The sequence below is a fragment of the Gamsiella multidivaricata genome (genome assembly GCF_025024155.1).
Source record: "Gamsiella multidivaricata strain RSA 2152 chromosome Unknown BC939scaffold_15, whole genome shotgun sequence".
NCBI classification, from domain to species: domain Eukaryota; kingdom Fungi; phylum Mortierellomycota; class Mortierellomycetes; order Mortierellales; family Mortierellaceae; genus Gamsiella; species Gamsiella multidivaricata.
The window spans coordinates 463,428-476,714 of record NW_026251723.1 but is presented as its reverse complement, the minus strand read 5'-3'; the positions used below and the strand labels follow the sequence as shown (position 1 = coordinate 476,714).

General features: G+C 49.5%; 4 protein-coding genes across 4 annotated transcripts; 1 reads left to right on the top strand and 3 right to left on the bottom strand.

Annotated features, from left to right (window-relative positions):
• Positions 1-1,726: 1,726 nt before the first annotated feature.
• BC939DRAFT_72718 (uncharacterized protein) lies at positions 1,727-3,517 on the bottom strand. The gene is made up of 2 exons (XM_051561863.1): positions 2,117-3,517; positions 1,727-1,925 (listed from the first exon to the last, which is right to left on the bottom strand). Exons 1-2 carry the CDS (start codon positions 3,343-3,345, stop codon positions 1,814-1,816), a joined length of 1,341 nt encoding a protein of 446 aa, XP_051414870.1. The 5' UTR covers positions 3,346-3,517; the 3' UTR covers positions 1,727-1,813.
• Positions 3,518-3,978: 461 nt separating this feature from the next.
• On the bottom strand, positions 3,979-4,681 carry BC939DRAFT_72710 (uncharacterized protein). Its single transcript, XM_051561862.1, has one exon. The coding sequence runs from the start codon at positions 4,612-4,614 to the stop codon at positions 4,156-4,158; it is 459 nt and encodes a 152-aa protein (XP_051414869.1). The 5' UTR covers positions 4,615-4,681; the 3' UTR covers positions 3,979-4,155.
• A 3,366-nt stretch (positions 4,682-8,047) lies between these two features.
• Positions 8,048-8,806, bottom strand: BC939DRAFT_382096 (putative chitin deacetylase; the record flags this gene model as incomplete). The annotated part of the gene is made up of 2 exons (XM_051551767.1): positions 8,048-8,399; positions 8,568-8,806. Coding segments are annotated over 2 exons (591 nt in total), but the record flags the coding sequence as incomplete, so codon positions are not given.
• Positions 8,807-10,724: 1,918 nt separating this feature from the next.
• Positions 10,725-13,061, top strand: BC939DRAFT_500912 (major facilitator superfamily domain-containing protein; the record flags this gene model as incomplete). The annotated part of the gene is made up of 8 exons (XM_051560099.1): positions 10,725-10,845; positions 10,949-11,116; positions 11,214-11,315; positions 11,408-11,484; positions 11,712-12,197; positions 12,306-12,405; positions 12,499-12,746; positions 12,843-13,061. 8 exons carry the CDS (start codon positions 10,725-10,727, stop codon positions 13,059-13,061), a joined length of 1,521 nt encoding a protein of 506 aa, XP_051414867.1.
• Between the last annotated feature and the right edge of the window lie 226 nt (positions 13,062-13,287).

Genomic DNA, 13,287 nt, shown 5'->3' with positions numbered 1-13,287 from the left:
AGGATTAAAAAAATAACAGAAAGCATCTCTTACACTTGTCAGTATACTTTCTGGCCATCTACGATCTCTGGTTCTCCCGCGCATGCATGCGAGCATTCATAGATATTCTCCCAACTCTTTTTTTTTTTTTTTTTTTTTTGGTTACCTTTAGCTTCCTAAACAGCCCAAACTCAACGCAAGTCAGCTGTGCAGCAATGGCCGCGTCCTTGATTTCAATAAACGGCGTGTTCATCGGCAAGTAATCGATTGGTGGAGGGACCGGACTTGACCTCCTCTGCAACGGATGCATAGAGACTTCCTCAGCATTGTCCCTGAAGACTAATGCTGTATTGGAACCGGTATTGGCATTTCCGTATGAAGTAACCTTCTGTCTGTATGCCTGGCTACTGATCCGCTTGTTGATGAACGGGATCGAACCCATCGGCTGGAGTTGTAGTGGTGTCATGTCACCCTCCGCAAAACTCGTCGGCGCATGCACACAAGCTGGCAGATTCAAAGTGCCGTTGTGACCTGGACCTGTGGGACCCAAGGGGCCCGAGGAAGCCGAGGAGGCTGATCCACGACGGCTGGCTACAAACGAGTCCATGTCGCAGGGTGATGAGTGAATAAGGGATCCAGTGCTTGAGCGTCGGTCGCGAGGTAGACTAGAGAACGAGAACCGAGACGGGGTACGGCTGTGACTGAATCCATGGGTTGGTGGCGGAAAGGGGGCAAAGGGGGCAATACTGTCCATACTCATCGACTTTTTCGTCTCGGGCAGGGCCTCGTCCTCGTCAAAAAGACCCCATTCACAATCTTCATCCATCTCATGCCCACAGAGTGCGCCGCCTCTGCTACCAGCAGCTGCCGCTGTGTCACAGAATCCCGAATCGGAATCATCATCCATAATGACCGAGCCAGAGCCAAAGCTCGACCCAGAGATGGATGAGCTTCTGGAATTGGGACTATTATTGCTGTAGGTCCAGCGCCAACTGTTGAAATAGTGAATTGAGGACAGTGGCAGGAGCTTCACATAGATCTCGTTCAGGCATGGGAACAAAGCAACGCGCTCTCGCAAGAACGACGCGACGCGCTGCCTTGTCTGTCGATGTATCAGGTCATTGGGATGGTGCTTCAGCCAATAATAAATGCACGCACAGACCCTAAAGATGCCGCGAGAGCAATTGCTACACGTTAGGAGGACGATGTCTGCTGCTCAGAGTGCTCATTATTAGACTATCCTTATGTACGCATCCCATCCATTTTATTCCTTACCTGAGTCTAGTGTTCCTGGCTTCTTCGTCGTCGTCATCAATAAACTCGCCCAGATCCTCGAACCGACTGATGAACATCTCCAAGAGTTCACGGGGTCGAAGGAACTTTCGATATATGAGTAGGAAGACCTTGGTCCTAGCGATTTGCTCTAAAAATTATATATTTGTGTTTGTGTTTATTGGAGGGAAACGAAGACAAGAAATGAAAAGGTAAGGGGTGGAAACCAGGAGGTAGGAGTGGTGAGCAAGGGGTTCGTCGTGCAGAAAATGAAAAGAAATGAAGACAGGCGAGGAAGGAGAGAGGGGGAGGAAGGGGAAGGGGTGGGGGTGATAGCACCGAGATCGGTACATGAAGAAGTCGATGTGGTTTTTCTTTTTTCCCTCCATCTTCTGGTACACTAACTGGTTGCACTGCAGTTGCAGCTGACCCCACCAGCAGCTGAACCGGACTGAAAGATGAAGAATGTTTCAAGGGCACACAGGAGGTTATCGTATCATACTGATGATGATGACCGGTGCAGACCGTGTGCGACCAAGGATAACCCCTCTCGATGATTGCGTCAGGGTCTGGACCAGGAGAATGTTGCAGGGCACTTACCAAGCGTGTTGACATAATCCGGAATGGTGAGTTGGTCCACCAGGTCATCCAATGTCACCCCTGGGACAGAATCACTACCATGAGCGGCATTATTCATTTTGGATGCATTAGAGGTGTGGTCGTACCAGATCAGACAGTAGAAAACAAAAATAACACTCGTTTAGGTAAACCCCATATGATCCGCCTTTTTCTTTTTCTTTTTTTGTTCGCTTTCTGCCTGTGCGCGCATGCAGAGACCACAGTTGTAATAAAGAGAACCACTTACAGAGAGTCTTTGGAGCTACGACGAGATCCGCTGGTGAACCCTGGTTCAGAGTTGCATGACGAGCTCTTGAAGGATGTTGGAGGGGCTAGCGATCTGGCGCCAACAACCGGCGCCGAGCTGTTCGATCGACTTGGCAGGCACATCTCCAACCGATTCGCTCCAGCCTCAAATGACTGGGCTCCATGATGGTCCTGAGGCGGGGTATGGACGGCGCAGGGGTGTTGCTGCGCGTATGTTTGAGGGTGTGCATTGCCAGACATTGCACGGGCCTCTGTTGCAGTTACCATGCCGCCCAGATCATTTGATTGAAATGCAATCGTCAGGGGTGCGCCCATGGTCACAATGGAGTGCGGGGTAGAAGGATGATCGTCGCCCTGTACTATCGATAGCAGGGAATTTGACGAATGCAATGCTGAACCCGTTGTAGGTGATAATGAGACAAAGAGGGGCAGGGGTGGGAGCGACATTGGTGAGAAGGCACAGGGCGGAGATGTTGAGGTTGAGGATGAGGAGCAAGGAGGGAACGTTCCAGTTGGGGATACAGGGTTTGAATATTGGGAAATCGAAGGCTGTGGGTTTGAACGTGTCTGGGTTCCTGCTGATGGTAGGGGATATGACTCTGGTGATCGACTGCCGATTGGCGACAGAGTGTCTGGGGTTGCAGCGCGGGTAGAGTTCTTTGGGATTGACAGGGACGAAAGTGAGAACGAAGACGTCCATGAACCTGATCGTATTTGTCTTGCTCCTCCCATCGTTGTAGGTTTAGTGGTGGTCGTTACAATAATTGGTGGGTTCAAAGTGGATAGAGATGATGATAGCGATGGTGAAGGTGCTGAGGATAAAGGATCAATGCTATGGTCGTAGTTGTGGTTGCTGCTGTTGCTGTTGCCAATGTCGCTGTTACCGTGGCTGTTGCCAAAGAGAGAGTTGTAAAATTCAGAGGGAGAGAAGAAAGGAGATGAGGAAGAAGAAGAGGACGTTGCTGAACAAGAAAGCGAAGAAGATGTGGACGACGTTAACGACGATGATGCTGACGATGCTGAACACGAGGAGGTGCATGAGGACCGGGATCCTTTGGAATCCTGAGAGGGAAGCCCCGAGACGCTGTGGTGCCGAATGTGGTCTCTAAAAGGGCCAGGCAACGGCTCTACTGCATCAACTGATTCAGATCCAAGTCTGGAGTCGGCGCTAAGGAGAGTAGCACCGTTAAAGCCAGGCTCTGCTGTCATTGCAGCTGCAAATGAAGTCAAGGTCGATGCCGCAGGAGTCGATAGAGATCGGGGCGGAAGAGATGGTGAGAACCGCTTTGACAGTGCCGCCAAGGGGCCGTTGCCCTTGGTCTTGCCGTTTTTGTTGCTCTTGCGGCCTGTACTGACTACTTTATCCTTGTCTTTGATGGGGTGATGCTCATATTTGGGCAAGTCCACTTTGTCGAGAGGGTGGACGGCGTAGTAGGGAGAATCATGGGGGCTATGAACGAATGTAAAGGGCTGCTGCTGGTCATGAATCTCCTGTGGATCATCATCTCCTAGACTGAGGCTGAGGAGCTGGTGTTCAAGTGACATGTCCCTGGTTATTTTTTCCTTACAAGCGTCCACGCCTTCGTGCTGATTTGCTTCGTACTGATTTGGGGTGGGATAGCAAGGCTGTGATGGCGATGGAGGATAAGAGATGGCTGTGAACATGGCTGCTGCGGTCGCTGCTGGCGACGATGGGATGCGGATGGTGATCGAGGATGATGCTAAGGAGGTTGCTGAGGATTGTGTTCGGGGTGTAAAGATCGGCGGTGGTTGGGGGCGGGCGCCGCAATGGGGAGCAGCCGATGGTTCGTGCGCGAGTCAATGGTATGGGCTATGTATGATTTGAGTGTGGGATAGGATGGTAGGAGCGAGTGAGAGAGAGAAAGATATTAGGAGAGCGAAGAAGGTGCCAAGAAGTTCGATCTGTGGAAGGAACTTTAAAAAAGACCACCGAATGGGAACACAAAACGAGGGAGAGAAGCACAGCGATGTGACAGTGGGAACACAGGATGTGTCGTTTCAAGTGCACAGGGCGGCATCGGTCCCCCAGCACGACCACGACTGGAGAGATTGTGGTTCAATGTGCTCTGGTACCCTCTCCGCAGTTGGCATAAACATTCTGGACCTTTTACTGCCGACAGACACCATCGGCGGAAAAGGAGGGCCAGGGCAGCCAGATATGCATCCGTACAGCGGGACGCGTCCCTTTGACCCTTCTGCGGATTTAAAAATAATCGAGTGGGGTGGTGGTGCTTGTCGGTGGTGACGGTCCTGGGGAGGGTTCGGACAGCCTCTGATCCCTTCTTTCTCTTCTCCCCCTCCCCCCTTTTTTTGTGATTCTGCGGATGTGTGAAATGTGTATGCAAACTGGTTGTTTGGAGAGACAGTAACCGAGACGATGGAGCAGCACAAAAGGAAGGGATGAGTGGAGTTGACTTGAATGAGGATTGATTGAATGAGAAGAAGGACCAATGGCATGAGAGGCGGCAGAGTGGGGAGAAGGAGCGCGTAGGAGTCGCGTCTGGAGGTGGTGCTCAGAACAGATTTCTTGACAGGACATTTGAAGCACACTCGCATTCACACCAATACATTACGTATATATACAACACGCGGAACAATATCTCAATAAAGGAATGAAACGAGAAGAGGGAAGAAACAAGAAGAAAAGGAAGGACCAAGGAGGAATTGCTTTGCGCGTTTAAGTGGGGAGGGGAAGGTTTTTTTTATTTAGTTTTATTTATTTGTTTTCTGCCTGTGCTTGCTACTTGACGCTAGGGCTGCAGTGAAGAAACAGAAAAAAGGGAACTCCAGAAGGAAGGGAGAGGGGGATGGAGAGGAGGATGGAGAGGAGGGGGAGGGGGAGGGAGAGGGAAAGGGAGAGGGAAAGCGAAAGGGAAAGGGAAAGCGAAAGGGAAAGCGAAAGGGAAAGGGAAAGGGAAAGGGAAAGGAGTGAGTGAGAGGAAGATGGAAGAGGGGGTTCTGTGATGTATCAAGGCGAAGCAGTAGATCTGTGGGCAGTCATACCGTGCTTCCCTCACAGGTGGGAGCGTGGAGTCCATACTATCTGGGCTACTAAGCCCTGGGTTGGATCTATAGCACCCCTACCGGTCGCATAATAAATAAACTAACCCATCCTTCTGTCTCCTTAACTCGCTTTCAGATCCCATAAAACATTGCAATACTAATGAGACGCGCTAGAACCCCTGGCGCCGTTGATTGGTCAGTTGAATTAAATTAGTCGACATCGCACAGTGCACCCTAGGTATGAACTCATGGATGCGTTGGATGGATGGGAACATGACGTCCTGATTGGAAGGAAGCTAAATCTGGCGCATGGGACACATTGAGGCACCGACATGGGAGGGGGAAACGACCGCACGGGTTAGAAGGCAAAGCAAGCGGCGCAGATGTGAAGGGGTGCGCGTCTCCTGCATCGGATATGGAGCCATGGGAGCAACGACCTGCCGTTGACCCAAGCAGTCGGTGAGAAGAAATATCATTATAATTTACAACGAAGAAGCCTTGCAGGTCGTCCTCCCCCTCTTTCTCCTGCCATTACCCGCTCTGTTTCCAACTTGCAACGGTCGAGGTTGACTGGCATCGCCTGTTGCTTTTTCCAACGGATGGTGATCGCGTTTTCATTTGGAATACTACGCAGCAATCAACGGTCGCAGAAGGACCAGTTGAGAGGATAAACGCCGCCGTCCGGCCCTTCCACTCGAGCCTGCTTCCGTTACCAAGAGGGTGATTCAAGGGATACGATACATGAAAATATACATAATGTATCTCAGTAGGACAGTAGGAAGCGTAAGCTTGAGAGAAGAAGGAGTTACAAAGGGACTCACCTTTTGTCGTTCTAAAGAAAGCACTGAAGTAGTACGATGGACTCATCGCATCGAGAGAGGAGAAAGAAGAATACGCCCAGCCGTCAAGGTGGATAGAACAGCATGCTTGTTACCATCATTCTTCGTCTCACAGAAGCCGAGAATCAGGTAAAAGTTGCCCTATAAAATAAAAAATAACGCGTGTTCGACATGCCTGATTGATCGTGGCGACATTACATTTCGGCTGTCGCGTCGTTTTCTCTCCCTATCCCAGTTTAAAGGCCCTCTTACTCAGTGCTCGTGCATCCGGAAGAGGTACCACGGAGTAGTAGTCTATTTTTTCTGGTTTCCCTGCACGAAGGGGACACGTCCTGAGCAGGCAGAGTAAATGCCAGATAAGACCGTTCTCAGTAGTGTTGTATGCATGTCCTTGAGGACCTCCTGTGCCCTTGATATCCGAGAGAATTCAAGGAGGTCAGGCCTAATCTGATAGTTCCAATATGTCCTTTGCCTTTGACCTTTTGCGTTGTCCTATATGGGGACACGCCAGAATTATCCTGCATTTACGGCTCAGGCATAGCACCTGAATAGCTAAGAATTGGTTCGCATGGGTCTTCAGTCGTTCCTCATAGTTGTTTTATGTGACGGGACACGTATTGCTTGCCGAATGCATTGCTGCATGGACCATCCAGTGCGACGTTGACTTGAATGCCTGGAGTATTGTTTCTGGTAAAGGGTATACAAAAAAAAATCGGCCGCAGGATCCGTCGGGTCCATTACCACGTTTATGCAAGGAGACCTCAGCAGGGATTGTACTTTCCATCGCTCCAGTAAGACCAATCCTAATGTTCTCAATCTTTTTCCCACTCCCAGATTTTTTATCATTATGCTTCGAGAGTAGAAAGGCTGAGCGAGGGAAATCGAGAGGGCCGAGAGAAGTATATCGTCTGCATTCGCGATGTACCTTGCGATGTACTAAAGTTAAAATGATTCGATTAGACGCATCCAGAGAATTAGTCGTGTAATATAATGATATTGTCTTCACATTATAGATCTGGGCCTTTCACAACGACCCACACCTTAGGATCGATGGTTATGTCAACGCTCTATTAAATATGAGATAAAATCCATCTATCGCCATCTGCATTTCATGCGTTCATTTATATTCAGCCATACGACCGAATCGACGGCGATAACAAAAGATCCTGCCAATTCAAACCTCTCTAGTTTTCATACCAATGAAGCAAAGCACCTCCATGCGTTTTTTAAGACTATGCAGTTTGTCGGGACATAGTTTGGAAGACCCTCTCCTGACTTGGTAGTGGGATTGCTACATCCCATTATGAATTTCGCACGCACGCCCCCGACGTGACGCCGAACGAAGATCCATTCCCCAAAAAACGAATTTGGACATCTTACCATGTCTTATGTTTGCGTAAAGAGGAAAGAGGGTTATTTGGACTTTCAAAACTTGTGAAGATACATGTAACGAAGCTGTATGGCTTTGAGGGTCATCGTACCAGCACTTTTATTACTTTCATTCGTATCATGTATCTTTGATTTTTCAAATTCTATATCTATGCGAGGACAGCACCAACAACAGCAGCAGCAGCAACCGTCAACAGACCAGCCGTCATGGTAGCAGCTCCGCTCGTCTTGCCAGCAACAGTGGGTCCAGAAGCGGGCGCGGTACCAGTGGCGTTGGCACTGGGGGTAGCACCAGCCGAGGGGGTCACACCGGAGACCGTGGGCATGGCGGCAGTACCGCCGAGCTGATAAGGCTGGGCGTCGTTCTCGCACTGAGCAACGGATGCAATGTTGATCTTACGGGCCTGACCCAGAGGAATCAACTGCTGCGCAACGCCGACGGTCAAACTGTTCAAGTCGTGCTCGAGGCAGTAGAAACCCTGGGTCTTGTTACCGGCAACATAGGCATCCAAGGACTTTCCAAAGTTGGCGGTGACCTGAGCAGCGGTGAGACTGGGCATCTTCCAGTCAGTGGTATCGAAAGCATCGCCAGTCCAGTCGACAGGGATGTAACCCATCTTCTTAAGGACATAACGGACACGGTTGTTGATATCACCGTATGGGGGACGCATGTACTTGAGCTTCAGGCCAGTGGCGGCCAAGACAGCCTTCTCGGTCCACTTCATCTCGGCAACGATCTGCTCGTTGGTCAGAGTAGTCAAGGCGTGGTGAGACCAGGTGTGAGAAGCCAAGTGGTGGCCCTCAGCAAGCTCGCGCTTGACAGTGGCGGGATACTGAATGACGTTCGAGCCGATCAAGAAGAAGGTAGCAGAGAGTTTGTCCTTCTTGAGGAAATCGAGAAGGGCGGGTGTGGCAGTCGAAGGACCATCATCGAAGGTCAAGCCCCAGGTGTTGGGGGCAGCGCAAGCGGTGATATCGTCAGACGAGCAGCCATCACAGGTCCAGTGGCACCTGGAAGAGAACGAATAATGAGATTGGGTTCAATTAATTATCGCTGCGTTTCAGGTACGGAGAGGATGGAGATGGCACACATCGCCGTGTGGTATTAAAAAAAAAAGAACACATCAATTGCTCAATTATAAAAACCCTTTTATATCACAGTGGTACTAGATGACTTACTCATTGGGGAGAGGTTTCTTGGCGCATGGTGGGGGCTGGGCAGTGGGGTTGGGAAGAGGGATGTTGGGTGCGCCAGAGAGGTCACCAATCTCCTTGAGCCATGCCTGGACCTCAGGGGAGTTAGTAGGAGGAATAGCGTTGATTGGAGGGTACTCCGAGATGACGATGGTACTCTGGGCCTTGACAGCAGTGAAGGTAAGGATCACCAAGGTGAAAGAGGCGGCAATGAACCTGACCATTTTGAGAAGATTATGAAGATGGCGTTTGTGAGAGAATCGGTAGGATGGTATAAGGGGGCGGTATTGTCGTTAACGAACGAGAAAAAAGAAAGAGTGGAAGGGCAACAAAGCTGGGCTTTGCTGTGGGCTGGGGTGAGGACTGGGTTGAAGGGAGGATTAAAGCGAGGAAGGGGTCGTAAAGAAGAAGAAAAAGAGGAAAAGCCAGGTGGACGATTATAAGCAATTGCGGATGTGAAAGTGTGCGGCTGGACAGAGGACTGTCACCAACGGCCATTGGAGTTTATTAATAGCGAAGGCAGGCAGAGTGATGAAGACCAGCAGTAGAGTCATGCCTGGGAACTAAGCATCGGCAGAGGGGACATACTCGGAGAAGGAAATTAATTCCTGCTGTATACTTGACCGAGATAACAAAAAAAAAAGCGGCGCAACGCCTCATCAATCGCCTCGTCTCAATTCAATTGTCATCGCCAGTATATTTTTATGTAGTCAATTTGCAGCTCACCGGCAGCGTTGGTTGTTGCTGTGCGTACTCCAGGTGCTGATGTCCGGCTTAACAGATGGCAGAGATTCTTCAGGGACAGCTTCATAATGAGACATCAAGGATACCAGGCGCTGTTAGCGTGCTTCACATTTCTCCATCGACAGCGGTGTCAGCACATCGAAGGCAGCCGTTTTCTATGGCGCAAATGAGGAGTGTGAGGTAATTGTAATCTAAACCCAATATTGTTACGTGAGCCCGGGTCTGCAGCACAAAAACAGATGTTATTCGTCCATCCTCCTAACATATTTCCTCTTTCTCTCTGTCCACGCCCACATCATTCGCTCAGCAATAAACAAATCCTCGTCCAGCTCTAAATTAGGCATCAGAATACCCAGATGGACAACTTTCTTGAGTGTGTTTGCGGTGCTCTGCGGCCACAACGGTGGGAGCAGCCATGCACATAGTCACAACATGATACGGACGATGGTGGTATCCATAGCAACGAGGGCAAGTAATAATAAAAAACGGCATGGTAAAGGTTGTAGTTTGCTCCGCCATGGTTTCTATACTCGTTTTCTCTACCTTACTTTAGTACTATGTCGCAGTTGGCTGTCGTGTTATTTTAACAACAAGAGAAAAGGCTGCGGTCATGAACCTCCTCCGCCCTTTGTCCAAAAATACAATTCTGGTCATCATTCCCAGACGATCATGTTTGTGGCGCGACAAAATTACATTTTATTCATATACTCCTTCAACGTATGCTATACGTAGACCTGGGGACCCATTGAACGGATGATTCCGCTCGATGCAAGCTGGCAAGATCCCAGCCAAGTATAGACAAAGTTATCCATTGGAAAACGGATTGCCGTACATTTGCTCCAAAGAAGTGCATCATCCAGCATCCAGTATAGACTATATTCATCAAGTTCTTCCATTCGGGCGCTTTTCTAGCGACTCCAGCCCTGTCTGTGCACCTCATTTTTTCTGCGTGCCTCTCACTGGTAAAACTTATACAGCCTGTATCGCAGGCAGCTGAGCATTGGGTGCGCCGTTCAATTGCTGCTTGGGAAGAGTGCTGGTGTGGATGGTTGGGCCGGATTTAGTTAGGCTACGCACGCTCTATTTCCATCTTTCAAAGGTTTACCCGTTATTTCGCTAGGCGCACCTCGGAATAACCCTTCACCTCGCCCCATTTTTCACGCTGACGCCGGGGTTTGGCGCGAACTAGGGATGGCGTTGAGCGAACGTCCGGGGAATCAAAGGTCGCTAATCCCGGGGGAGTAGAGGAACGTGTTGCATAGCATCTAGAAGGAATGCGATAGCCAGGCTCGAAAAAAAAAAATTGGACGAAGCGAGGCGCAGAGTTCTGTGTGTATGTGAGTATGAATGCAGTGGAAGAAACCCGCCATCTCCTTCGACATCACCATCACCTTTTTCATGCATCCGACGTCTGGACAGCAAATTGACCATGCATCTGTCATAAAACTACCAGGCATCATCCCTTGCCGTTATTGGATCATGCTGATGAGTGGCGTTGGGCTGATGATCTCTTATGCAGGTATGTCAAAGACAACTGCAGCCTAGTCATGGTCTGTACGCCAATTACCTGCTTTGACTGAACGACGGCAAATCCGCGCTGTTTGTATTGCATATTCATGTAGACCGGTCAAATGTTGCTGTGGGTATTGTGGCGATTGGGCGCGAATACGGGTATACGAAACCCCAGCAAGGACTTATCCTCGCCTCGTTCTTTTTCGGCTATATCCTGACGCCGATCATGGGCGGTGCCCTTGCGGACCGATATGGTGGCAAATCCGTCCTCGCGATAGGTAAGTTGGAGCCGGGAAACATAACTGGACGTTATGGATATAGACTGTTGAAACAGTATCCTAAAGGGTCTTTTACTCTTTATTGTATGGTCTGTAGGCGCATTGGCATGGTCAGTCTTCACGTTGCTGACGCCAGTAGCATCTGGATCCGGACTTTTTTGGATCGTTCTTGTCCGCATCGCGCTCGGACTTGGCGAAGGTCAGTATGAGAAAGCAAAAGCAGTTGGTTTATCGTTATTTGTTTCTTACGAGGCATTACCTAGCCTAATCGAGAAACTGTTTCTTTTGAAGGTGTCGCATACCCCTCTATCCACGCAATGATCGGAACTTGGATACCACCCAGCGAACGATCCAAAGCAGTGGCGACAGTAACAGCGTTTGCATATATGGGATCTGTGATTGCACTCCCGACCTCTTCAGCCTTAGTGGTGTCCTCTTGGGGATGGCGAAGCATTTTTTGGCTCTTTGGAACCCTTGGGCTCCTATGGAGCCTTATCTGGCAGGCACGTTAGATTGTGCACTGTCTCATGCTAGCATCTTTCAGCTCAAACCATAACATAAGTTGCTTGTACAATTGTTTTGTGGTCATGTTTAGATCTGGGGAGCAAGCGACCCTCTATCGTGCCGATGGATTACCGAGCATGAAAAATACTGGATTCTTGAGCAGCAGCAGCTGGACCAGACCGAGCAGGATGATGCATACCATCACCGACGCAGTGCAGAGGATCTGCGCGATACACGTGAACAAATTCGAACCGTTGACAATGGCGGTTCTCCAGTGACCTATCAGTCCTTGCCAGCCATCAATCACTCAGAGCATAATATTTCGTTGAGAGGCTCTGAAGACAGCCAGACTGCGCTCCAGGCGTCTACTTCGTCCATGCAGCCCAACTCGGATGAAAATGATTTAGTGTATAGGATGGATGGTGCGTCAGCACAGTCCTCGCGCTGGCAGGCATTTCGAGACCGGATTCGGTCAGGCGGTAGCGATGGCGGTTTACGGAGAGCACAAAAAAAGGAAGCGGTGCCGTGGAGAGCGCTGCTGGCACGAAGAGAGGTCTGGGCTATTATTCTTTCACAGGTATGTAACGCTGCGGAATTTGCGCGCATTGTCTGCAGAGCGATGAATAGCCATGAATTGACTCGAACGCTTTATACATTTCTCGTCAACAATGATCACCCTGACTAGCTGTTCAACTCTCTCGGGTATTTTGTGATGCAATCGTGGGTGCCGACGTTCTATCTGGATTTCTATGGTGTAGATGTCGGCAAGATCGGTTACTACGCAGGTAAGTTAAGAGACGAGGAAATAAATAAGGTAATAAGCCTTGCTGCTCACCTACTCACTTTTTGAATATCTCTCTATTGACTTTCTATTGTAGTTGTACCATCCGCTGTGCAAGGTATCATGGGATTGTTGGCAGGATACTTGGGCGACAAGGCCATTGAAGACTGGGGATGGGCAACATTAACGGTGCGGCGGGCCAGTCAAACAGTTGGAAGCATCGGCTTAGGTCTGTTCTTACTGCTAGCTGTCAATTTTGCGCATACGGCACCCTTGGCGATGATCCTGATCATGGTCGGCATGGCCTTGAATGGTTTCACGATGATCGGCGCGTCTGCGTACCAGGTATCATTTTCTTTTTTCCACAGGTTTTGTCTGCATATTGCCTTACCAGTCTATGCTCATCCCTGATTTTCTCGCAATTCTTCCTTATCCCGTTAGCACGATTTTTGTCCGCAACACGCGGGGTTCATCTTCTCGCTCGGCAACACCGCAGGGTCAATCCCTGCCCTCTTAGGTGTCTTTCTTGTTGGCGTGCTTCTTGACCGTCATGACGGTACAAATCCCTGGAGCATTATCTGGACGCTGGTCTGCATATTTTACGTTGTGGGGACTGCGGCATTCCTATTACTCTCAACGCACAAGAAATTTCTACAATAGAATACAGCGAATACAGTGAATAACGGCGCAGTTGACATTTCTGCATGGTATTCTGTTCATAAACATACTTTCGAAGTAAAAACAGACGCTCGTCTACTGTGGTCTGGTACAGTCACCTTCCGCTCGTCTTGAAAAAATATTGTCTAGCCTCCGCTCAAGTCCCATTGAGCCCCGATTGAGTAAACCCTTTTTGTGACTGGTCCAAATCCGTATAAAACTACGGCTC

Excerpts from the sequence above, each read along its gene's own strand:
- BC939DRAFT_72710 (XM_051561862.1), bottom strand. The coding sequence starts at position 4,614 with ATGCCATTGGTCCTTCTTCTCATTCAATCAATCCTCATTCAAGTCAAC.
- BC939DRAFT_72718 (XM_051561863.1), bottom strand. The coding sequence starts at position 3,345 with ATGACAGCAGAGCCTGGCTTTAACGGTGCTACTCTCCTTAGCGCCGAC. Across the intron at positions 1,926-2,116 it reads CGTAGCTCCAAAGACTCTCT|TGATTCTGTCCCAGGGGTGA; the intron begins GTAAGTGGTTCT and ends CGCTCATGGTAG.